General features: G+C 37.6%; 2 protein-coding genes across 6 annotated transcripts; one reads left to right on the plus strand and one right to left on the minus strand.

Annotated features, from left to right (window-relative positions):
- Positions 1–14: 14 nt before the first annotated feature.
- On the minus strand, positions 15–14,191 carry TUBE1 (tubulin epsilon 1). 4 transcript variants are annotated; one of them, XR_014795526.1, is made up of 12 exons: positions 14,082–14,191; positions 13,742–13,815; positions 12,195–12,247; positions 9,862–9,919; positions 8,224–8,339; positions 5,652–5,773; positions 3,932–4,119; positions 3,551–3,726; positions 2,613–2,753; positions 1,300–1,440; positions 483–638; positions 15–178 (listed from the first exon to the last, which is right to left on the minus strand). XR_014795526.1 is itself a non-coding variant. In XM_084889894.1 (12 exons), exons 1-12 carry the CDS (start codon positions 14,104–14,106, stop codon positions 20–22), a joined length of 1,428 nt encoding a protein of 475 aa, XP_084746020.1. In that variant the 5' UTR covers positions 14,107–14,190; the 3' UTR covers positions 15–19. The 4 variants fall into 4 exon arrangements, 3 of the variants coding, with proteins under 3 accessions (XP_084746020.1, XP_084746021.1, XP_084746022.1); XM_084889894.1 differs by having other exon boundaries at positions 483–657; positions 14,082–14,190; XM_084889895.1 differs by lacking the exon at positions 13,742–13,815 and having other exon boundaries at positions 483–657; positions 12,168–12,247; positions 14,082–14,170.
- A 51-nt stretch (positions 14,192–14,242) lies between these two features.
- Positions 14,243–22,285, plus strand: FAM229B (family with sequence similarity 229 member B). 2 transcript variants are annotated; one of them, XM_084889905.1, is made up of 4 exons: positions 14,243–14,384; positions 18,957–19,056; positions 21,186–21,324; positions 22,054–22,285. In XM_084889905.1, the coding sequence occupies exons 3-4, from the start codon at positions 21,200–21,202 to the stop codon at positions 22,169–22,171; spliced, it is 243 nt and encodes an 80-aa protein (XP_084746031.1). In that variant the 5' UTR covers positions 14,243–14,384; positions 18,957–19,056; positions 21,186–21,199; the 3' UTR covers positions 22,172–22,285. The 2 variants fall into 2 exon arrangements, with proteins under 2 accessions (XP_084746031.1, XP_084746030.1); XM_084889904.1 differs by having other exon boundaries at positions 14,246–14,384; positions 18,957–19,113.
- Positions 22,286–24,077: the final 1,792 nt, after the last annotated feature.

The raw sequence follows: 24,077 nt of genomic DNA on the forward strand, positions 1-24,077 counted from the left end.
AAGCACTTTTGGGTCTGTTTTACACAGCGACTCTCAGTCTGGGTAAGTCTTCCATGGGCATGCTTTTTGTGGCATCCAGCTGGCTGTATTCCTGAATGAGAGCTGATAAAGACGACACCGCTTCTGAGAAACAGCTTTCCTCCATCCCTTCAATTTGCAGGTAGTGGTGAAGATGAGCCTATAAATTAAAAAAAAACGAATAATGTTGACTATTTTCAGGAAATGTGATAATATAACTATCCTATAATGTAAACACTCTATATGAAAATGATAGTTCACTCAGATTTACAAGAGAAATGAGAACTATAAATTCATGAGATTTCTCATTTAGATGGTCTTAGTTAGCCTCTATCTTCAGTTATAATCAGTGCAATGAATATAGGAGACAGAATCACCCTGATTTGTAATAGTATAATTCTTGAGAATACATCACAAATACCCAAAATAAACACACATAATTACAAAAATGTGCCGATAATTACCTTTTTCTTGTAGAGCCTCATGAATCTCTCTCTCAGTTCCATGAAGGTAGGCTTCACACATGTGTTATTTGCTAAAGCTAATAATGAATGGGAATGGCCCACAGGAGGAACTGAGCACAGGCTGGTCTTCCAGCCTTCTTGATTCCAGGAGACAAACTGCAGAGAAGGTTTTAATCTGAGATACAAAGACGCAAGGTAAGAATTAAATGTCTGTCGTATTACAGCAGCTCACATTAGGTAAACGTTACTGCATTACTGATGGCACCATTAGTTTATAATGTAAGTTATCTATTTTTTACTATTAGCAGTATTGTGGTACAGTCTGACCGTGAACTAAGAAACATTTAGTAGGAGGACATAAGTTGTGTAGTGATTCATAAAGCTAGAAAAACATTCCTTAGAAATCTAGGAATGAAGAACAGTAGAAATTTGGGGATGAAGATAAATAGAAGTATTATAAATTTCTTTACTTTCTAATTCAACAGAGCAATTTTCTGAAAAATAGAATGAGAATAAATAGCAAAACAAACTTAGAAGCAGTGTAGTGGTAGCAGTGGTAGTAATAAACACAGTAACAATAGTTAAATTTTTTGAACACTCTCAGGAAATATATCATTTGGTACTTAAAAATAATTCTGTACAATTGTTATTCTTATTCTTCATTTGAGGAAAATAAGGCTCAGAGAGGCTAAGCAGTTTGCTCAAGGTCATGCTTTCCTTAAATGGCTAGAGCTTGGAGAGACTATCCTAATTATTATGCTACACTGTCACAGCAGTACACATAACAAATTATCCTGAAAAAATACAAAAATCAAACCTTTCAATATTTCTGCGAAGATCTGAAATCTGGACATTTCCTCTAACCATGAGGGCACAAGCAAGGTAGAGACTGTGTTTGGGGTCAGCCTGAATTAGCTGGTGATCTTTGCTAAAAGCATCTGAAAACATTTGATCCAATCTAGAACAATAAGAGTCACTGTTACACAAAATATTACATCTTTCTTCTATGTATAACTACAAAATGAAAAGACAGTCATCTGTAGGTAAAACTTTACATGCAAATATATTCTAAGTCTCTGCTATAATTTTCTCAAAGTAGTCTTTTACAGAATATGAGCACAGAGGAAATAACATAAAATGTTGTTTGTTTTTAAATAAAAAGCTTCTACAATATATTGGTGGTTTTAGGTATGTACAAATGTTAACTATATCATTAGTGAGCTCTATGAAATGCTGATTTTGGGAACTTGTGTCATTATTACTAATTTCAGTACTAGAGGCCCGGTGCACAAATTCATGCATAGGTGGGGTCCGGCTGGCCCGCCTCGATGGGGGCCGATCAGCTTCAGGAGGTTGGCAGGCCGCACCACCTCTGATTGGGGTCAGGGGCCGACCCGGGCCTCTTTTAGGCCGGTTGGCTGCTGCAGTGTGCATCATAGCAACCGGTTGTTCTGGTCATTCCAGTCGCTTGGCTTTTATATATATAGATATATAGGTACTACTCGCATAGTACCAGAACTATCAAAACTAATTAAAAGCTTACAACACTAAGAGAAAATGACTTTGTCTCTTTAAAATGAACATAAATCAGGAATAATCACGAGAAAACTATCGAAGACAATGTTAGGCTCCCCTATAAAACATGAAACTCCGTAGTAGTGTTCCTGAAGAGGGAGAATTTTAAGTGAATGAAGTCTTAAATATATATATATATATATATATATATATATATATATATATATATATATATAATTTCAGAGAGGAAGGGAGAGGAAAAAAGATAGAAACATCAATGATGAGATAATCATTGATCAGCTTCCTCCTGCACACCCTCTACTGGGGATGTGCCTGCAACCAAGGTACATGCCCTTGACAGGAACCAAACCTGGGACCCTTGAGTCCACTGGCCAATGCTCTATCCACTGAGTCAAACTGGTTAGAGCAATATTGACATTTTAAAAAGCAATAATTTCTAAATAAAGAAGCATTAAAAAATGGCCACCATCAACTATATTTTATATATTTCTCAGGAAGAAATAGTTAATATATCAATAAATGTTTCTCTTAAAAATATATTTTTAAAGGTAACTCAAATTCTCAAGTCAGTGGAATAAAGTTACTACAGCTTACCTTCGAGAAGGAATGTTAACATCTGCCAGTGTATACAGAGGTGTTAGGCTTGACACAAGATAATGCAGTTGAGGAAAAGGTACTAGATTCATGCTGATTTCATTAAGGTCCATATTAAGGGATCCTTCAAACCTCGCAGAGCTAAAAATTATATTAAAGCATGAGAAAAAAGTTTAATTTTATATACTTTAAGTGTATCTTGATTTACTTAGCAAGAATTTTCTTAAATTCTCTCAATACCCTGTTCTTCAGTAGAGAATATATACTCTTTTCCCCATGTATTAGCAAAATTCAGTATCATGAATATGATGTATAAAGATAGCTAAAATATAACACAACCTCTATAGCAATTCTTATTTCTGGCTTATCTGAGCTATAACCAACACCTTATTACAGTTGCTCATTACATATGTATATAAAAATATCTTACTTAAAACAGTCTTTAGATTGAGTTAAACACGTTAGTTAATATTTATTTATCTGTAATCTTTACTAAATTCCTCAGGTGTCTGCTTAAGCTTTATGCTTTAGAATATAATAAGGACAAAGCAATCTTTTAGATTAAAGTCAAGGAAATATTTTAGATCAGCTAATGAGAATATATAGATCAGCTGGTTTTAAAGATTAAAACATTCTATATAGCAAAAAAAAAAAGTTTGCTTTTGTCTGAACAAGAGTTTCTCAAATGTATTTACCACAAAAACTTTTATTATTTTAGCATCTATTAATATTCCATGTAATATACCTAGGGAAATGCTCCTTTGGAGCCATAGAAATTAAAATTCTGGTTCTTCACTCGAAGATTTGAAATCACTAGACAAAATAAAGTAAAAACATAAGAAGCTTTGACAACTTAGAATAACTAAAAAATGCTATTCCAAGTACAGCCGAGTTTTGAAGTTTTGAAGCTGTCCTTCGGTATAGCACCACAGGATTACCTTGTTAGGTTGAGCAGCAAATTTGCCACAATGTTGTTCATCGCATCAAAGGGCTTTTCCTGCCGCTGTTTAAAAGGCCCCGCACTTGAAGTAACCAGACTCTTTGGCTTTACAACTGTACCCAACTTTCCAGAATTCACCACAAGGTCAATTTTGCTAATGATGTCAAATAAGGACTTTGAAGAGAAAAATATTGAGAGAGAAATTACTAGGAAGAGTGGACATGGATAGCATTCTATCAGGAAAAAAAGAAGAGAAAGAAAGCAAATTAAACTTTTCTCTTAGTTGGGAAGGCTGAAAAGTAAAGAATGTTTCATCTAAGCATAACAGAGGAATGACTGCATATGCAATATGTACATAAATTACAATGTCGTTTCTTACTTGGTTGTCAATGGGCAACACACAGTCTGCGTGCTCATTAAGTTCCTTCATTGCCAAGATGCTATTGTAAGGTGAAGTTATGACATCATCCTCACCAGAAGGATAAATTGAAGTCACAAATCTGTATACTTCTGGGAATTCATCTTCAAGTACCTTTAAAAGAAATGTGCCAAGTCCAGATCCTGTTCCTGAGGATGAAATTTCAAAAAGAAAACAAATAGCACAAATGATTAAGAATATAATGTGAGGAACTTGGAATTCTATGGTGTTTCTTTTTTGGTGGAAATATATATTAAGAACTTTTAAACTTATTCCTATGATTATATATTAACTCATCTAATTTCAGATAAGGAGGATAATACCACATGGGTATTGAGGCTTCAAGTTCTGAATTCAATGTCTGGCCTTTACACAAACATACTTTTAAGAGGCATAGAAAATATCTGGAAGGATGACATTGGCAAATTAATTACCTTTAAAGAGAGATACTAGAGATTGAATGTGGAAAAGGAGACCTTCATTTTTAACCTTCAGTATTATTTAAATTATTTTTGTCATTTTCAGTGAATTATAATCTTCTGAGATTTTGAAGGTATCATAATGAACTATAAATCAAACTGTGTTTTTTTTAACTTGGATGTTAATTATACTATCACAAAGAAAATTTGTTTCTTAATTTAATGATGTTCTTCTATAGGCATGTTTACATAGTAATTATGACTTTAATTTAAAAATCATAGGTATGTTTAACCTACTGAATAGATATGTTTAAACTGAATAGAAAATCTTAATTTCAGATTGGAGAAAAAAAAAACGCAGCAAATTTTTCTTTTAAAATTTGGATAATCCTAGAATGAAATTAGCAGATTATGATCCGTTTCTATTTCATAAATAGGGAAGCAAAATAATTCACTTGCAAGGTAGACTCTCCTGGGGAAAGAGAGCAATGCAAACCACTTATTGTAGGTCAAGGTAATTGATTACCACATGAGAAATGTATTAGAGGAGTTGACTAAAATTATTTCTTTTACTTCTTATTGAACAAAATGAAGGTGTGAAGGTGGTTAGAGAAAGGATTGATTCTGATATAGCGTGTGTGTGTGTGTGTGTTTTTATCCTCGCCCAAGGATATATTTGATTTTGGATAGAGTGGAAAGAGCAGAGGAAGACAAGGAGGGAGAAAGAGAAAGACAGAGACAGAGAGATACATCATTGATTGGTTGCCTCCCATATGTTTCCAGACAGGGATCGAACCTGAAACTTAGGTATAGGCCCTGACCAGGAATCGAGCCACCCGGCTAGAATGGATTCTGATATTCTTTTGCAAGCATACCTGTGAACATGCCAGAAATACTTAGCTTTAGTTAGGATAAGGGAATGTACAAGTAAAGTCTTAGGAGAAGTCAGCATTCCCCCAAAGCTCATATATAATAAAATGTAACTGGAAATGTAGTAGAAGAAACTAAAGGTAGAAGAAAAAATTTCAGATTCCATTCTATAGACTCTTTTTGTCCTAATGACTCTTAAAAAAATTAATTTTTTAATGGCAATACTTTGATAAACATTAAGATAAAAACTTATGTATATACATTAATAAACACACACTCTCTTAATTGTTCTCTCTTTATCAAGCATAGGACTGAAAATAAGACTTATGTTTGCAAATGAATTCCCAGTTGCATTTTCACATTATTACAGGTAAATGAATGAATAACTTTACCTCCTCCCATGGAATGTATTATAAAAAAACACTGCAAACAATCACAGTGCTCTGCTGACTTCCTGAGTTTCTCTAAAATCTGTTCTTGATAAAGACTGCCAAAAACTTTGTGCCCTACAGCCCTGGGGGAAAAAAAAAAGATTAAAAAACATTCCTTACATTTATTATTACAAGATTTTTTATTTCTGATCTAAATGAAATTATAGAAAACTTGAAGAAGTATTTTTACCAGATTAAGAAACTCCTATTCCTGTTTCATATCCTATCTAATAGAAGAGAAATATGCAAATTGACCATCACTCCAACACACAAGATGGCTGTCCCCATGTGGACACAAGATGGCCACCACAAGATGGCCAGCAGGGGATGGCAATTGGGAGGGACCAGGCCTGCAAGGGAGGGCATTTGGGGGCAATCAAGCCTGCAGGGGAGGGCAGTTAGGAGTGACCAGGCCAGCAGAGGAGGGAAGTTGGGGGAAACCGAGAATGCAGGGAAGGGCAGTTGGGGGGACCAGATGTTCAGGGGAGGGCAGTTAGGGATGGCAGGCCTGCAGGGGAGGGCAGTTGTGGCGATCAAGACAGCAGTGAAGGCAGTTGGGGACAATCAGACCAGCAAGGGAAGGCAGTTAGGATTAATCGGGTAGGCAGGGGAGCAGTTAGGTATCAATCAGGCTAGCAGGGGAGTGGTTAGAGGGTGATCAGGCTGGCGGGCAGAAGTGGTTAGGGGCAATCAGGAATGCAGACAGGTGAGCAGTTGGGAGCCAGCAGTCCTGGATTGTGAGAGGAATGTTCCAGATTGAAGAGGGTGAAAGCTGGGCCAAAGGACACACCTCTCTCCCCTGTGCACAAATTCCGTGCACCGGGCCTCTAGTCAATAAATAATACGGTATCTCAATGAGAGTAGGTAGAAAATTTAGTAAATATATATTTATAATCCTCAGATATCCTGATAAGACAGCTCATTATCAATGGAAATTAACCCGTTAACCGGGGAGTTCCCTTTTTAATGATGCAACCTGTAACAGGTGCGTACTCTTTCACTAGGATGTGTCAGTACATCACGCCCGGAGGACATAATTTCATATTATTTGTTTTTATTTATACTTAATGAAAATAAATGAAATATATATATATTTTTCATTTATTTATATATATATAAAGCACAAAGGAAAATACAAAATTACAAAAAAAAAAAAAAAATAGAAAAAAATACCGACAAAAAAAAATGGACACATCGAATTAAAAAATTATAAATTTTACAAACAATGATAAAGATTACAAAAAATAGCCCAAACCGGTTTGGCTCAGTGGATAGAGTGTCGGCCTTCGGACCTAAAGGTCCCGATTCCGGTCAAGGGCCTGCACCTTGGTTGCTGGCACATCCCCAGTGGGGGGTGTGCAAGAGGCAGCTGATAGATGTTTCTCTCTCATCTCATCGATATTTCTAACTCTCTATCCCTCCCCTTTCCTTCCTCTCTGTAAAAAATCAATAAAAAAAAAAAAAAAAAAAAAAAAAAAGATTACAAAAAATATATACCGTCCTTCTCGGGGCACAACATATATTTCAAGGACGTATTCATACGTCTTTCCCGTTCCCGATATTGTTTACATTTGACATATTTATAGGTCCCTCTCGGTTAACAGGTTAAACTATGGTGTTCCTCTCTTATTTTTTGCTTAATGTGTAATTACAACAAAACAAGATTTTAAGTAAACTCCAATTGCAAAGAATTTTACATATTAAAAAGCAGAATGTAGTCAACTGGAAAGACAAAAAATTTAAAGCTATTTTGTTTAAAATATGAGAAAAACATTGGTCATGTAATTACTAGAAGAAATGGCACACAGTAAAAACTGATATTCATGAGGATCTGTAAGCCTTTTTACCTGCCCAAATTTGCAAGTTCATTATGAACAGGATTTCCCAGCAACCAGTAGTCAGGTGTATTTACTTAGTGACTGATTCTCTCAAAATGACTCTCCCAAAACACAAGATTCAAATTCATGCTTTAGTGAAAGTATACATCACTACACTTTGTGAAACTGAGAGACTGACTGCAAATATTTAAAATAAACAATAGACTTGCAAATAATTAAATGATCATTGTTAGAGCTGCTGCTTTCCCATTAAGGAGAAGCAACCATTGTACTTTAAGGGCCAAACAGAGCCTCAGGCTGAACTTGAATACTGGAACACTGGCCTGGCTTGCATCTCTGTATCAATTCTATTGCAGAACTTGATAGAACCAAATACTATAGGTAAGAGAACAGTTTATAACAATACTTAAAATTTTTGTCACTATTTGGTATTATGCAAGAATCAATTTACAATGAGGAATTTAGTAAATCAATTTTTCATGAATCATGTCTTTCTTTAAAAAGATGAGGAAGAATAATTTCCAAAAAGTATGAAACACCATTATTTATCAAGGAAAAGATGATGAGGGAAAGGCCTAGAGTTAGGTATGGCATGTTCTATTTTGATTTCATGTCGGCAGGACCTATTAGAACGAAGAAAGATTGCTCTTTTTTTTCTGAAGACATTTCCATTTTAATGGTTGGCATATTCTCACCAATTATTCCCTGAGCCAGAAATATCAGTGATGAGCTGCTTGCTATCAAATACATCTCTCAAAGGTCCCTGCAGAATTTCATTGACGACCCCTTCCTCCATGTCAATCAAGACAGCCTGAGGAGAAATAAAAATGAATTAACATATTTTTCTTTATTGTCACTCTGTAAGTGAAAATAACTTATGAGCTAAAAGTTGCCTGTTCTTGTAATTTAAGCTTAATCTGATCTCTATTTGAATCTTTATGTAGACTCTGATATAAGAATTAAAAAATAATTTCACTCTGCTCGAAAGGTGAAATCCAATAAAAGATGGATTCTAAACTCTTACCCTATTCCAAATTACCAAGTGGAGGAAAAAAAATTTGAATAATCTTCTCAATTGATGTTTTAACTATTTTTTTTATTTTTGTGCTTATGTGACTGTAAATTTCTTGAGAACAAGATCTCAGAAGTCTAGAAGGTAACCTTACTAGAAAAAAATTTTCAATGTAAGGTGCATTAATGCATTTGTGTGCTAGGAACAACGAAACTGCTCTTTGTGAATCGCAGCCAGAAATTGTCAATTCAAGCCGTAAATTGACATATAATGTGCAAAGCCAACCACTAGGTAGATATCAAAGATGACAACCCTCTCTCCCTAAGTAACTCACAATCTAATTCATTACCACAAACTTTTCTGACATGGGAGATAACCTCTATTACTAAGAAAACCAGAATAAAAAAACTCATAAAATTAGTTATGAAGAGAAACAGAGAAGACTAGAAGGAAATGTAGCAAAATTTATAGCCAAAGGAAATATAGCAGGGAGAGGTTGGCAGTAGGATTATATATCCCCTACTCCTGCTGTCTCGTGCTTTAGTTCCCATATTTTCCACAGTGAGGAAAAAGAGGGAAAAAGTTAAATAAATAGAGCAAAGCTGAAAAAAAATATTTTGAAATAACCTTAGGGTACACTATAAAGCTATTAACTTTTTGATTCAGTGTCATAGAGGGGTTTTTAAGTGCTTGTGATCATGTCATGTTAAACCCGTACTACATATGCCACTGTTCTAAGAGCTTATATATAACACCCCATTAAATCCTCACAATACACCAAGAAACTGAGGCCTGGGAAAGTTGCCTAACTTGGCTATGATCACTGAGCTAGTAAGTGGTAGAGCTGAGATTCAAATCTGGATAGCCTGGGTGTAGAATACTGACTCTTAATCACCAAATTATATGCTCTACCATTTTACTGAGAGAGAAGTCACCTTTGATATTTATAGAGTACTGACTCCAGTGGAATTGCAGTTTGTGAATTCAATTATTTATGTAGTTAATTAACTATGCTATTGTAAACTGGCAATTAAAATAGTATTAAGAATCCAAATGTAGCCGAAACCGGTTTTGCTCAGTGGATAGAGCGTCTGCCTGCGGACTGGAGGGTCCCATTTGATTCCGGTCAAGGGCACGTACCTTGGTTGCGGGCACATCCCCAGTGGGGGGTGTGCAGGAGACAGGCAGCTGGTCGATGTTTCTCTCTCATCGACGTTTCTCACTCTCTTCCCTCTCAATTCCTCTCTGTGTAAAATGAATAAAATATATTTTTTTAAAATTATAAAAAAAAGAAAAGAAAAAAAAAAAAGAAGAAACTTACCCGTGCTTTTAAAGAACAGATTTTCCCCTTGGAAATGCTGCCACCATCACCAGCCACTCTGAAAGATGAAAAAAAAAAAATAAATAAAATAAAATCTTCCATGGCTATTAGTGCTATCAGGTAATAAAGTTAACTTCCATTTATATAATAAAGCTGCTCATAGGCCAGGTGAGACAGACACAAAAGATAACCCAGGAGCCACCATTCCTAATCATCTCCCTTACCTACCTCCCATTAGACTAAAAAAAATGTACTTATTTCCCTGGCTTTCTTTGTAGTTCCTGCTGGCCATGTAATCCAGTTCTGGCTAATGAGATAAAAAGGCCCAGATGCAGTTGGTGCCAATTGGTCTGCCTTCCTACCTTGAACATGAATATGATGTGATTCCTAGGTTGGAGGCTGCCATTTCATAGTTATGAAGTAACAAACATAAGACAAAAAGTCAACACACTAAGGATAATGATACGATAGACAGTATCTTGGTGTTAAAGGCACTTCTCCAAACCTAGAACATACAAATTCCCGGTTTATTTTTATCTGAGATAACAGGATACTTTTATTGCTTAAGCCACCATTAATGAAGTTTCCTGTTATAGCTAAACACTTAACAACGAATGTACTATTGACTATATACCACTGACTACCTAAGGGTGTTCCTAGAATTTCATGTTGAACATAGTTACTAAAGTAAATAATCTAGGACCAAACATAGTATACGAGTCAATATTGTTTACAAGAAGACACAATATATGAAGGGCAGTGGAATTAAGCAGAAAATGCTATAGGTCAAAGTTGATAAACAGTGGTCCTCTGAGCAGCTGTTTGTTCTCTTAAATAGTTTTATCGCAGCACAGCTATAGCCGTTTATGAACTTTATATCTGCAAAACCTAAAATATTTACCATCTGACCCTTTACAGGAAAGATCTGCCAAACCCTGCTATAGGTGAATTCCTATTATGCTATTAAAAAGGTATGATCATTTCCTTAAATAGGTAAAGAAGCGTACACAAAGAAGTGGTCTTGTTTTCAAAAGAATTTTTTGTATTAACTTATGGAATAGTTCTACATATGTTGATAGTAAATGAAAACAGCGACATGCCAAGCCCCTTCTTCCCTTCATCCCACACTCAATACAGGGGAAATAAGATTGCTTGAAGGTTAATTATGAAACAGAGGAGATGACAGCATAGCTATGTGAAGTCACCTTATTCAGAGGGACTAGCTCCCAGGCTGAGTCTCAACTATGTGACATTCAATGAAGGGACTGGCCACCAAGAATAGAGGGGGTGGGAGTTGGAATTTAGTAGAAGCATCTGAAAGGAAGTGTTACCACAGCAAATTTGAGTCTCTTAATAGGATTTAGGGAAGAGGATGTTTAGTTCACAGATAAGAGGGAATCTAGTCCATGATAGATATTTCCATGTAATGAAGGTAAATGACACCAGTTATGAGGGCAATACACTGAACTACTCCTGGTTGCCATGGTCACTAAAAAAAAACTTCCATTACTTAACTACTCTTAAGTTATAGTTTCTACTGCCAATTAACACACTGACTTTCCACTTTTAGTTTGGTGCAACTGTCTGTAGTGTTCAGCACTGGACTCATTCTAAAGGTGTCCTCAAGGTTTCTGGGTTTGCTTGCCTGAGAGTCATACTCTGGAATTCATCACGAAGGAGGTAACTGCCTCAAAACCCAACCAATTAATTCAAATTAGAACTGGAATTTTCATGGAACTAGATTAAAACCCGATATGATGTACATATTTTTCAGCTCAACCCCACCAGTTTGGCTTTAAGTGTTTTGAAAATGCATGAACTTAATAATTTAACATTAAAAGCTATGAATAAACCTTGAATGTCAAATTACTCTTTCAGATAAAAGATGATCTGACTAAACCAAAGTAATTTGACAATTGCTCGTTCCCTCTCAGCACATTTTACTCGTGGAGCATATTCCTGACCACAGATAACATACCAGAAATGTACACAATATACTTCTCTTTCAAAAGATAAGCCATTACTGGATGCATTAACAAGATAGACTAAGAACAATTTTAGCAGTCCTTTAAGTGAAACTATATTTACAGGTCAAGTTTAGAAAAGGTATACTAAAGGTCCTTTTTGTTGCTTAAGATAGTCTTAAGAGAAAACCTGTTGTTCTGCTCTGAAGAGTGACACGAGAATAGTAATGTTATGAGAAACAAGCTTTTAATGAGGAAAACAAACCAAAAAAGCCAGACAAGTTATTTACAGTTATCAGCTGTTTGCACTGTCCTTTGAAGAACAGGAAGAGTAATCATTACCCTGTGATATGCATCATCTCATCTTACCTGGTATCCATGTTTCTAAAGAAGCTGCTTATTGCCTCATCATAAATTCCTTTCTAAAAAGAAAGAACATATTGGCAGCATTTCATTAAGTTTTGCCTCTTTCCCAAAGCAAGTCCTTGCCATTTAATAAACCCACAATCCCGTAATAGCTGGTAGGTGACTCTGAAAAGAAAAAGCAAGTTATCACAGGATGCTTAGACCGTCTTCCAATCCATAGAAGACAAAATGTCCTGAGATTTAGAAGTTCAGTGCGGGGAAGGGTGGTGAAGTTCCCTAGGACCCTAGGATCAAGTGAGCGTTCCCTGAATTCTTGGTGATCATTTTAAAAGCCGACTGGTTAAATCAAGGAATAATTAATGGAACACGTTACCTCTTTTATATTCTCTCTCTCTCTCTCTCTCTCTCTCTCTCTCTCTCTCTCTCTCTCTCGGCTCAGATCTTCCTCCAAGGCCCGGACCACCCTCCCAGGACTCACACCTATATCTGAGACCTAGATCTTCACACCAGGGCTGGGAAGTCATCCCGGGCCCCGGACCTCGAACCCAGAATCCAGGGGGCCAGATGTCCATCTGTAGCCCAGATCACCAGTCCATAACCTAGAGGTTCCAGGGCCCAGACCTCCCTTTGCACCCCGACCACTCTTCCCAGGATCCAGAGCTTCATGCCAGGGCCTACTCTATTAGGAGCCCAGACCTCGAACCCAGAATCCAGTTCTTTATCCTAGTCCAGACATCCACAATAGTACAGACCACCATTCCATGACCCAGAGGTCCAGCCCCTGACCCAGACCTTCACCTGGGGCCCCGAGAGCCCTCCAGTGCCCAAACCTCTCTCCAGGACCCAGACCTACATCCGGGTCCTATACCTTCTCGTCAGGGTCCAGAACCCAAACGGAGAATCCAGTCTTGTATCAGTGGGCTAGATCTCCATCCCCAGTCCAGACCACCAGTCCATAACTCACAGGTCCAGCCCAGGAGCCAGACCTCCCCTCAGGGCCCAGACCTCCCTCAGGGCCCAAACCATCCTCCCAGGACCCAAACCTATGTCCTGGGCTCAGACCTACATCAAGTCCTAGACCTTCATGTCGGGGTCTGGAAGTCATCCCGGTGCTGGACCTCGAATTCAATATCCAGTCCTTTATCGTAGCCCAGACATCCACAGTAGTCTAGACCACCCAGAGGTCCAAACCCTGACCCCAGACCTCCACCAGGGGCCCAGACAGCCCTCCAGTGCCCAGACCTCACTCCCTAGAGGCAGACCTACATCTGGGCATCAGACCTACATACAACCTAATTGGTCTTCACAAGAATCCTGATAAAAGATGAGACCCTGATTATTAGGGCAAAGTGTTTTTGTATCTAAGGCCAATATATGTTTACATATCAATTAGTTCTGTAGTTGGCTGTTTCCGGATAAGAACCCATATAACGCATATCGGTCAGATAAAAGCCCAATAGAGCAAACCCTGCTCCTCTGTTGGAGGAGCCTCGCTGACAGGAGAGGAGGTGGGGGGTTGGGAGGGATGTGAAGAGGGGTGAGGCCGGTACCTGGTTGACCGCGGCGTGCTCCCTGAGCGCCAGGTCCCAAAAGCAGCAGCCGATCTGGTTTCCGCACTGCCCCACTGCGATCGGCGAGAGGGAGGAAAGAGGACAGACATTAGGCGGCGAGAGGGAGGAAAGAGGACAGACATTGGGCGGCGAGAGGGAGGAAAGAGGACAGACATTGGGCGGCGAGAGGGAGGAAAGAGTACAGACATTGGGCGGCGAGAGGAAGGAAAGAGGACAGACATTGGGCGGCGAGAGGAAGGAAGGAAGATAGACATCAGGCGGCTCCCAAGGCCGCTGGGCTCCGCGCCGCCCGGGCCCTCACCCGCCCGGCAAAGCTCACCCTGAACCACCACCGACTGGGTCATCCCGCGGAGCCTCCGGCCGGCACCGAGCCCTCCGGCGCCCGCTCCGGCTTTCAAATTCCCCGCCCACCGAGGGGCGGGGCGGCCGTAAGTCACGCCGCCTCCGCACGTCGTTGCCGTCGTGACGACGCACTTCTCTAGGTTTGGTCTCTAAGCATTTCCGTCAGAGGCCGCCAAGGACGCCTGCGTCTCCCTGTTACCATAGCGACTGTTACCATCCGGCCCGCTGATCCTCGCTGCCTTGTCAACATCCGTTAGCGTTGGCAGCGCCGGAGACCAGGGTAACGGGCGGGTGTTGGGTTGGGAGCGGGGTTTTAAACCAGGGGCCCCGCACCTGTCGGCGGGCCCTGCTTAGAGGGGAGTCGTTCCCGTGTGAGGGGGCGGGTCAGTTTCCGTTATTCGGATTCATCGGTGCTGCGTTCGCGTCTCTGTCCCACAGTCCTTTGTTCTAATAGAAAATGAAGAATGTCGATGAGCACAAAGACAGCTCAGACTCATTGGCGTGGCAAGATGGAGCAGGAGTTCTCCTCTGATACAATGGCGTTCTGGAGACCCAATCTGGGCTGTTCGGAGCTCGAGGTTGCCAACGTTAAAGTCTAGGCTCAAAAGGAATTAAGACATAAACACCCCCCTCTAATAACAAGAAAAAACAAAGAGGGTGGGTGGTTCGGGTCCTGGAGGGAGGTCTGGGCCCGAGAGAAAGAGAGAGAGAGAGAGAGAGAGAGAGAGAGAGAGAGAGAGAGAGAGAGAGAGAGAGAGAGAGAGAGAGAGAGAGAGAGAGAGAATAAGAGATAACGTGTGCCATTAATTATTCCTTGATTTAACCAGTCGGCTTTTAAAATGATCACCAAGAATTTAGACATCCCCAGCTCTGAGAAACGTACACTCTAATGTAAGATACACACCGAAGGCTCAAGTTATTGTGACTTAAAATACTGTGAAGTGCTGACTATAAGCGCGTTCTGTGGATGACGGTGGAAATGAGTAGATAGAAGTTTGATGAAAGAGATGAAATGAAAACATCGGATTTATATGCAGTGTAGGGTTTATGATCTAAATATATGACAACAATAATAGGGTGGCCCAGCTGATGTGCTTCAAGTGGTTGAGCTTCAACTGTTGGATCCCAATTAGGGGGCACGGGCCAGGGGTGCAGGTTCGATCCCCAGCAGTGTAGGAGGCAGCGGAACAATGATCCTCGCTCATCATTGATGTTTTAATCTGTCTCTCCCTTCTTCTCTGAAATCAATAAAATATATATTTTAAAAATAATAGGGTAGGAGAGGGGAAACGGAATATACTCTTGCAAGGTTCTGTTAGTATGTATGAAGTGGTATAATGTTTTTTAAGGCAGACTGAAAAGTTAAAATATACACTGTAAACCCTAAAGTAATAAAAACTAAACCAAAGCAAAGCAAAATGCAAAGATTGCATAGCAATAAACTAGTAATGAAGATAAAATAGATTCATAGAATATACTCAGTTGTTTTATAAGAACAGAATGACAAGAAAAACCAAAGAACTGATGACATAAATAGAATACAAATGGCAAGAGAACAGTTTTAAATTCATATTTATCACCTTAAATGTGCATAATCAAAACATTTGATTAATTAAAAGTCAAAATAGATAAAAACAGCAAAGCTGAACTATATGTTCTTTATTTAAAAAAGACAGTTTGATAGAAAGACTGAACAGGTTAAAAGTAAGATTGGAAAAGATACATAATACTAATGCTAATAAGTAAAAAAGTACCTTTATATATTTCAGACAAAACATATTTCAGAGTAAAGAATATTACTATAAAGAAGGATATTTTATTTAAAAAGTTTTAATTCATCAATAGGACATAACACTACTAAATATTTAAAAACCTAATGGCAGAGCTTCAAAATATATAAACCAAAAACTGGCAGAATAGAAAGGAGAAACAGATAAAATTATTATTATGGTTGGAGGTTTCATTATTTCAATAGTTCATAAACAGGTATATAAGAAATCAGTAAGAACACAGACTTGAACAACTATATGAACCAACTAATTACCTATTTAGAACATTCTACCCAACAGCAGCAGAATATACATTCTTTTCAAGTGCACATGGAACATTTACCAGGTAGCAGTGAAATACAATATATAACAAAAATAATAGAGTGTTTTCTGACCATAAACAAATATCAATAAATTTTAAAATAAAACCATACAAAAATGCTCTCTGACAACAATGAAATTTAAGAAATCATTAACAGAGAAATAGCTAGGATATTCCTAAATATTTGAAAACAAAATAATGTAATTCTAAATAACCCATAAGTCAAAGAAGGACCAAAGAGGGAACATTTAACTGAAGGAAATGACAGTACAAAATTTCAAGACTTATGGAATGAAGGTAATCTAGTGCTTTGATGAAAATTTATAAAATTCAATGCTGATGTTAAGAAGGTAGGTCTCAAATCAATGATGTACGCTTCCATTTTAAGACATTAGGAAAAGAAAAGCCAAAATTAAACAGAACAAAAGTAAATACTAAAGATTGGAATGAAAACCAAATAGAAAACAGAAAATTAAAATAGAGAAAAATCAGTGAAACCTAAATATGTTTCCTGAGAGATTAGAATTCTTTTTTGGGCTTCCTTGCTCATAAAGTCTTAAAATCTTTTACTTGGATTTATATCTCAGCATGGTTTAACTTCTACATATCTCTCTGATCTATTTCTTAACTTTTTCAATTGTCTTTTTCAGATCTTCTTTTGTCCTCTCTACTGCAGATGGCTTTTACATAAGCTATTTTCTTTGTTTTCCCTCTACCCACGGGTCTCAATGTCTTCTCTTCCCACTCATTTCCATGCAGTTGGTGCCTATTTGTCTTTTAGATTTAGGTTTGAAGTCCTAATCCAGCACATACCCTGCCCTAACCTGTAAGCTCCACTGTGTTTGCTTTTATCAATATTTTATTTTCAGCATTAAACACATGCCTGGCTGGTGAATTCTCAACAATTATCTGTTATATGAATAAATGCCAATAATGGATGTATTTTCTTAGAATATGACTAGTTCAAATACCATTCCTTTTTTGAATCTCATGAATCAGTATTCTGAGGATCAAAAGATAGTTATTGTTGGGTTTATGAGGAGAGTATTTAGAGATTTCACCATCTTCTCTCCCCCCTCCCTACCTCCCCCAATCATTTAGACTTCACTTACTCATTTCTTTGTGAAGATCTGCTGGAGAGTCAAGTTCTCTTTGTCTTCTGGAAAGTTTTATGATTAAGGCTACTCTTTGGTTTGTTTCATGGTATCACCATGCTAAAAGAAGAAACTTGGTACAACTAGTTTATTTTACTAATAAACTAGTAAAAAAAAAAAAAAAACAAAGGTAAATTAGAGGAATTAAAGACTACTCCACAGTAGAATATTCTACATAGAGACTTTACTTTGTAGGTTAAAGAAATATTGGTCCCCAAAAAGTGAAATCATGCCTCAACAATCCAATTTCAAGAACTATGCAAAGAGATGAGAGAATATGCTGATTTAATTTTTGTATCCCAGACATTGTCTTTACTATGTTAGACTTTTTTATTCCTCAAAAATAATTCTATACAAGGAATTAATACTATTTTACACACAAACTTTTAGTGATTTGCTCAGTCTCAGAGTTAACATGGTCTTAAAATTCAAACCTAATTCTGATGCCAAACCCATGATTTTTCCACTGTTGTCTTCACTAAAAAATGTAAACTATTACAAAATTTTTCCATCTTAAGGATCTGATATTTAGGTCCTAATGACCTAACAATGGCCAGCAATTATTTCAATTTGTCTGTGACACATTCAGTTAAATAGTTTCTCTAAGCTAAAATTGTGATCATTTACTCACTGATAGCACCCTAGTAAGAAAAAAAAGGTAGAGGTAAGATTTTTGTCTAACATCAACTTAATTATGTAAAATGTCAATTTCCTATAACAATCATCTGAAAACAGAACAGTAGGAACTTAACATAAAATGTAGGTATTGAAAAACATTTTCATTAAATGCAAAATTGCTTGTTAACATTTAATAGTTCAGTCATCAGCCTATGAAAATTGAAAAAAAAATGGTTAACTGAAGAGCAAAGTTCTGTCTTAAGGTTTAAACTTAATTATTACATTCAGCAAGATTACTGTTGATATAGAAGTTGGGAGAGGAGGGAAGTCCAGAAGGTAAAGTTCAGCTTGTTGCTGGAGCTATGAATTGAGACATTTTGTTCTTTAGCAGGTAGAAAGCTATGTAAAAGAATCTCTGATATGATAATTTGTGGGTGTCACTGGGACAGTTGATTATCATTCCTCTGGAAAGATGTCATGACAGAGGAGAAAACTTCAGGGTCCAGGGAACAGAATAGAGAGGACAGTACAAGATGTATTCTTCCTTTTTCAACTTTCATTATTGCAATTATTTGGGAATTTCAAAGCTCTTTTGATGATACAGAAAAGAAGAGGTAGTCCAGGCATTAGAGAGAGCTAGAGAGACATTTGTAAAGGTGTAGTTTGAGGCCGTTGGAGTGGGATGATGATATAGGTAGATAGGATTTATAATTTGTGTTATTAGTTTAGGGAAAGTCTGGAAAATAAAGGTAGGGAAGAAAATGAGGTAAAAAGTGACAAGAATAACATGAGATGTTGTGCAGATTGATTAGATGGACTAAAATAGGTGTAGATATATTAACAGATTAAAATATTGTATATTTTTAGAAAATAAACAAGGCAGTAATATTAAGAATAAACCTCCAAACAAACTTTAGAGTCACTAAATTTTTAACTAAGGTCCACATTGGTGGTGGAGCTATGAAATGTTATATTTTATTACTGAACAGGTAGGAAACTATGTAAAAGAATCTTCTGATGTCATAATTTCTGGGTGTCACTGGAACATTTGATCATCATTCCTTCGGCAATTCCAGGCTTCTATGGAAGGTCAGTAGAAGCAGTTGATTTATTCACCTCTACAGGAATCAGGCTCGGCCTATTTTGGTAAGTTTATGTATCCTTGACCAAGTTAGCTGAAACTTAATGTCTACATAAGATAGTTATACTAAACCATAGTGTTTTACTAATTTGTCATTGAGTATAAACTTTTTCTTTATAGTATTTGACACCCAGTATATAAAATACATAATATAATAACCAAATTTCTAAGCTTTATTTATTTAGTTTTTTTATTACCACAATAAACATTTACTTATTAGGTATAAGAAACAGTTGTAAGACATTTTTCATTTTTCCTGTCTTTTGCTGAAGACATGCACATTTGTACAAGATAGAGTTGTTAATTGCCCACTGTGTGCCAGGCAGTGGTGACAAAGACAGACATGAAATGGGATAAGGTTACAATGATTAAACAAAAACACTAACAAAATAGGGTGCTGGTTCTCAACAGAAGGTAACATCCCCTCACCCCTTCATTCTCCACTGGAGGACACTTGGCAGTGTCTGGATGTCACAAGTTTTGGGGAGGGTGCTGTTGGCATGCAGTGGGTGGAAGCCGTGGATGCTGCAAACTATCCTACAGTGCCCAGGACAGCCTCATCCCTTTCCGACAAAGATTATCTGGCCTCAAAGTCAATAGTGTCACAGTTGAGATATCCTGAATTAGAGTGATGATAACTGTTCCAAAGCAGAGATAAAGAGTGCTATGGAAACTTATATTATGGAAGGCTGTTATGGAAGGCTCCTCTGAGGAAGTGAAATAAATTCAGACAATGAATGAGTTGACTCTTAACAAGTAAAGGGTGGGAGCAGTGGGGTGAGAAAAAGTGCTAAGCAGAGGCAACAGTAGGCAATAGGAGCTTATTTTAGATAGCTCTCTCTGTGTATATATGTATGTTTGTGTGTTTTACATGTATATTATACTAGTGGTCTAGTGCAGGAGGGTGGGGGGAGATGCGGATCCCCCAGCCTGGCCTGTGCCCTGTCACACTGTGGGAGCCCTGAGATCCATCGCCCCAAAGAGGTAGGCCCCGCCCACCCTCCAGGGCTTCTGGATGGATTGCCCCAAAGAAGTAGGCTGGAGTCAGGGGTCCTGCGAGGAGCTGTGGGAACTCCGGGCCTTGCTGCGTGGAGCAGAGGGATTCCCAGGCCTCGCCACGTGGAGGCCTCTGCTGGGCCCCAGGCTTCCTGGTGATGGATTGTGATGGTGTGACACAAGTCCCTGATGCTGTAAGTCCCCACCCACCCACGCCTGCTGCGCTCGCAACCTGCTGCTGATTGGTTGTTACACATGAGGGCGTCCCCAGCATTTGCATATCACCCTTTTATTAATATAGATTATATATTATTAATTAACATATATTTAACAATGCTCAGAGCAAGTGCTTAATAATAAGCATTTATCGAGCACTCAATATGTGTTAGGTTCTGTACTTTACATGCATTATCTTATTTAATCCTTACTACTATCCTGGAAGTAGATTCTATTATTATTCTCAATTTATCTTTGGAAATAAATTGGAAATAAATTTTCCAAAGATAAATTGATTATTTTTTTATATACTTGATTAAGTACTAGGACTCTGCCTAAGATCACATAGTCAATCCAACTCTCCCAAAGACACTTTCTTAACTAATGCACTATAAAGGTAGAGGCAGGGTACTTGGGAATGAATGATAACTAGGAACAGAAGGGTTAGCTGAAAATACTATGGTGATATGAAACTCAGATGTCCTTCAAAGGAAGATAAGAGCTTACACTGGCAGAGAGATAGTGGGAGATATGAGTAGGTAGGGGCTCAAGCTTATTGATCACAATACCATAAATGCAAACGGAATAGTTTTTCACACAGCCGAAATGGACTTCAGTTATGTTAATCATAGGACACAGTTTACTTTTATTGTCCGATGTCTCTTCTGTATTTTTTGCAAGACTTACTGTTTTAGTAAGGAATTGTTATATAATATAGTTTTTTATACACCTTTATAGATATTTTAAAAAGTCATTTTTAGAATACTGGAATATGCCTATAGCAAATTAGTAACATTAAAAATCCCAAACAACCATTTGAGCACAATTCACCCCCTCCATCCATTATTATAACTTTCTAATCTAGGTTTTCAGTGAATTATGCCTTTTTGGATTGGGACCCAGCCACGGAGGTTTCCAGTGGAAGGAGGAGATTCTACTATTGGGCTGGAACCTGGACTGAGCTCCAGTGCTGCCTATAACGGGAAAGAGATATCACCAGCCAGGTAAAGTCTTCTTATCCTGACAACTGAGAAAAAGTGTAATGGCTGTCATCAGTACAAGCTTTAGCTGATGTTCAATATTAGAAGAAAAAAGCCCTACAAAATATATTTAAAAAATATAATATAGGATGTCCTATAAGGGTTCTTTTAAATCTGAGAGGAAGGGAGAGAGATAGTTAGAAACATCGATCAGCTGCCTCCTGCACACCCCCTACTGGGGTTGTGCCTGCAACCAAGGTACATGCCCTTGATCGGAATCGAACCTGGGACTTTGCAGTCTGCAGGCAGACGCTCTATACACCGAGCCAAACCAGTTTCGGCCCGAGATCCTATTAACATTTACATGGTATATGGAATAATAAGTTCAGTTTTGTATTTTTCCACAAATATTCTAGTTTTTAAGTAGACTCAACTTTAAGGTACATATACATATGAATTATCTTAGCATTATCACTTGGGTTTAACAACTATGCACCCCTGCCTTTTTTATCTTTTAGCAGTCATGGAATATCTTTCCAATTGAACACTTTGAGGATCATGTTTGTATTTATGAATTTCTTATGATTAAATGTATGGCAATACCTATAACTCCTTTGTAACACTTGTTATAATTACTTTGTGACATTCAAATACGTCAGAAGTATTTAAAGCAGTTGAAGATGCACTCACCCCAGTGCTCTGAAAAGTTTCCTTTGTGGTATCTAACTGCATGTCATTTGCTCTTTTACTCAGGCAACTGCGAAGATGCCATGGAAGTCATTGCCTGACAATAACCGATGTCCCCATCAATGTCTATGCAACAATGCGAAAGATACCTGCACAAAGCAGCAAGGACATGCATCCCAAATAACATCATTGAGTCTTTTGTAGAGGCTGACTAACTAGGTCCAGGGTCATGTAGCAGTGGGGGTCTTATAATCTGGTAAACAAATAAAAGTTGTGGCACCTTTGGATGATGACAAAAGTTGAAATATTTATTTTTAGTAGGAAGAGACAGAAATGTAGTCTGTAAAGCATGTGTAGTAATAAGCCATCAGTTATTTATGATAAATAAGACAAAATAATATTTCACAATTAGAAAGTACCTTAGAGATTATCTTGCTCAGAGTGGATCCTTAATAATAATTCAGGATGTTTATTCAGTCAGGAAGGACCCATTCTAAATGCTTACTGTGTTATAGGCCTGTTTCCTTTGTTTATACTTGAGTTGCAATTTAGCTGAACCTTTTCACTTGCATACCCTAAGCCAGTTTCTGACTTGATATATTTTGGTAACACTCTGCCCAGGAATAATTATATGAGGTGATAAATGGAACTCAGTGGATTGTGTATTTTGTAAGAATATCCAAAATCAAAGAAAGTTCTTAGTCATGGTTAATCTGCAAAGCATATAAAATGCTTGCATATAGGAGCTCAGGTTATTGATTAAGTTTACTATAATAATGCGAAGGCTATGGTTCTAACTCAATATTTTTTTCAAGAAAAATAATAGGCTGTCATCACACTGTACCTTAAGTCCCAGCCAGTCATCTTGAAATTGTCTACAATTGGTATTGAGAAACTTAAGATGGATGTTTTTATGTGATTCGACTTAAGGATCAGTTTTGAGGTCTAGGCCAGCTCTCCATGTTTTCTTTTTCTTCTTGAAATAATCCCAAGAAACCCAGCCTGATTTCCTTTCCTCTTGATGTTTGCCTCCATCCATCCCATAAAATTATCTTCTATAAGAGACTGACTTTAGCATCAGGTAATTTCTCTAGTTTCTTGCCTACCATGCTGCTCCTGAAGATGCACATATAAGCCTTTCAAAATGAAAAGGCTTGCTAGTTTATAATTGCACAGATGTAGATGCATGTGTACTACATGAGGTAAATAAAAAAAAAAAAACTGCCAGGGGATGTATAAACTCGAAAAGCTCACACAATGCTGGGAGGTATTTGAATTCTAATCAGCCAGAGTGGAAAAACCTTGCTAAATATGTTGGGTTTGAATAGAGAAACCTCAGAAGAATCATGCCTTAGAAGGAGGTCTAAATGCATATACACTTTAACAAAGATTAAAAACTAAATTTGAAACTCAAGGTGATCCCTAAGTTACTTAATTACCTGCCAAGTAAAAATTTATTACTCCTTAAAGGAAGAGAACAAAATCCAGAAAAGAAGTTGCCAAGGCTAGGGAAAGAATAACAGGACAGGAGAAAGGAGTGATGAAAAATTTCTCAGAGTGGGAAAATTTTCTCATTATTAAGGCTGGGAATAATTTATATTTAATCCATAGTGGAAAACTCCTTTATTAAATATATTAATATATTTATTAATTTTTTTTTTTACAGAGAGGAAGAGAATAGGATAGAGTTAGAAACATCAATGAGAGAGAATCATCGATCAGCTGCCTCTTGCACAGCCCCTACTGGGGATGTGCCCACAACCAAGGTACATGCCATTGACTGGAATCGAACCTGGGACCTTTCAGTCAGCAGGCCGATGCTCTATCCACTGAGCCAAACTGGTTTAACTGTATTAAAATCTTTGAATACAGGAACATTGTATGGAGTTCTCAGCAAGATATTATTTTAGTGGGGGTGGCTGTGAGGTTGGGGGATAGGAATAGCTTGAGATTGAAGGCAGCTCTGGACCTGTGCTAACAAGCAATAAGAACAAAACTTGAAAGAATCAAACTATTTCCAAGTAACTGAATTGTATTCAAGGAAGGGAAAAACATACCCTCAAAATATAAAGAACTACAATAAAATCAAG

This window comes from Pipistrellus hanaki, assembly GCF_964339955.1.
Source record: "Pipistrellus hanaki genome assembly, chromosome: 7".
NCBI classification, from domain to species: Eukaryota; Metazoa; Chordata; class Mammalia; order Chiroptera; family Vespertilionidae; genus Pipistrellus; species Pipistrellus hanaki.

Bases quoted from the DNA above. Each gene is read 5' to 3' on its own strand.
- TUBE1 (XM_084889894.1), bottom strand. From the start codon at position 14,106: ATGACCCAGTCGGTGGTGGTTCAGG. The intron at 658-1,299 runs GTTTGATTTTTG...TTTGTATCTCAG, and splicing joins CTTCGCAGAAATATTGAAAG to ATTAAAACCTTCTCTGCAGT. The intron at 179-482 runs GTAATTATCGGC...TTTAATTTATAG, and splicing joins TGAGGCTCTACAAGAAAAAG to GCTCATCTTCACCACTACCT.
- FAM229B (XM_084889905.1), top strand. From the start codon at position 21,200: ATGCCTTTTTGGATTGGGACCCAGCCACGGAGGTTTCCAGTGGAAGGA. The intron at 21,325-22,053 runs GTAAAGTCTTCT...TCTTTTACTCAG, and splicing joins AAAGAGATATCACCAGCCAG to GCAACTGCGAAGATGCCATG.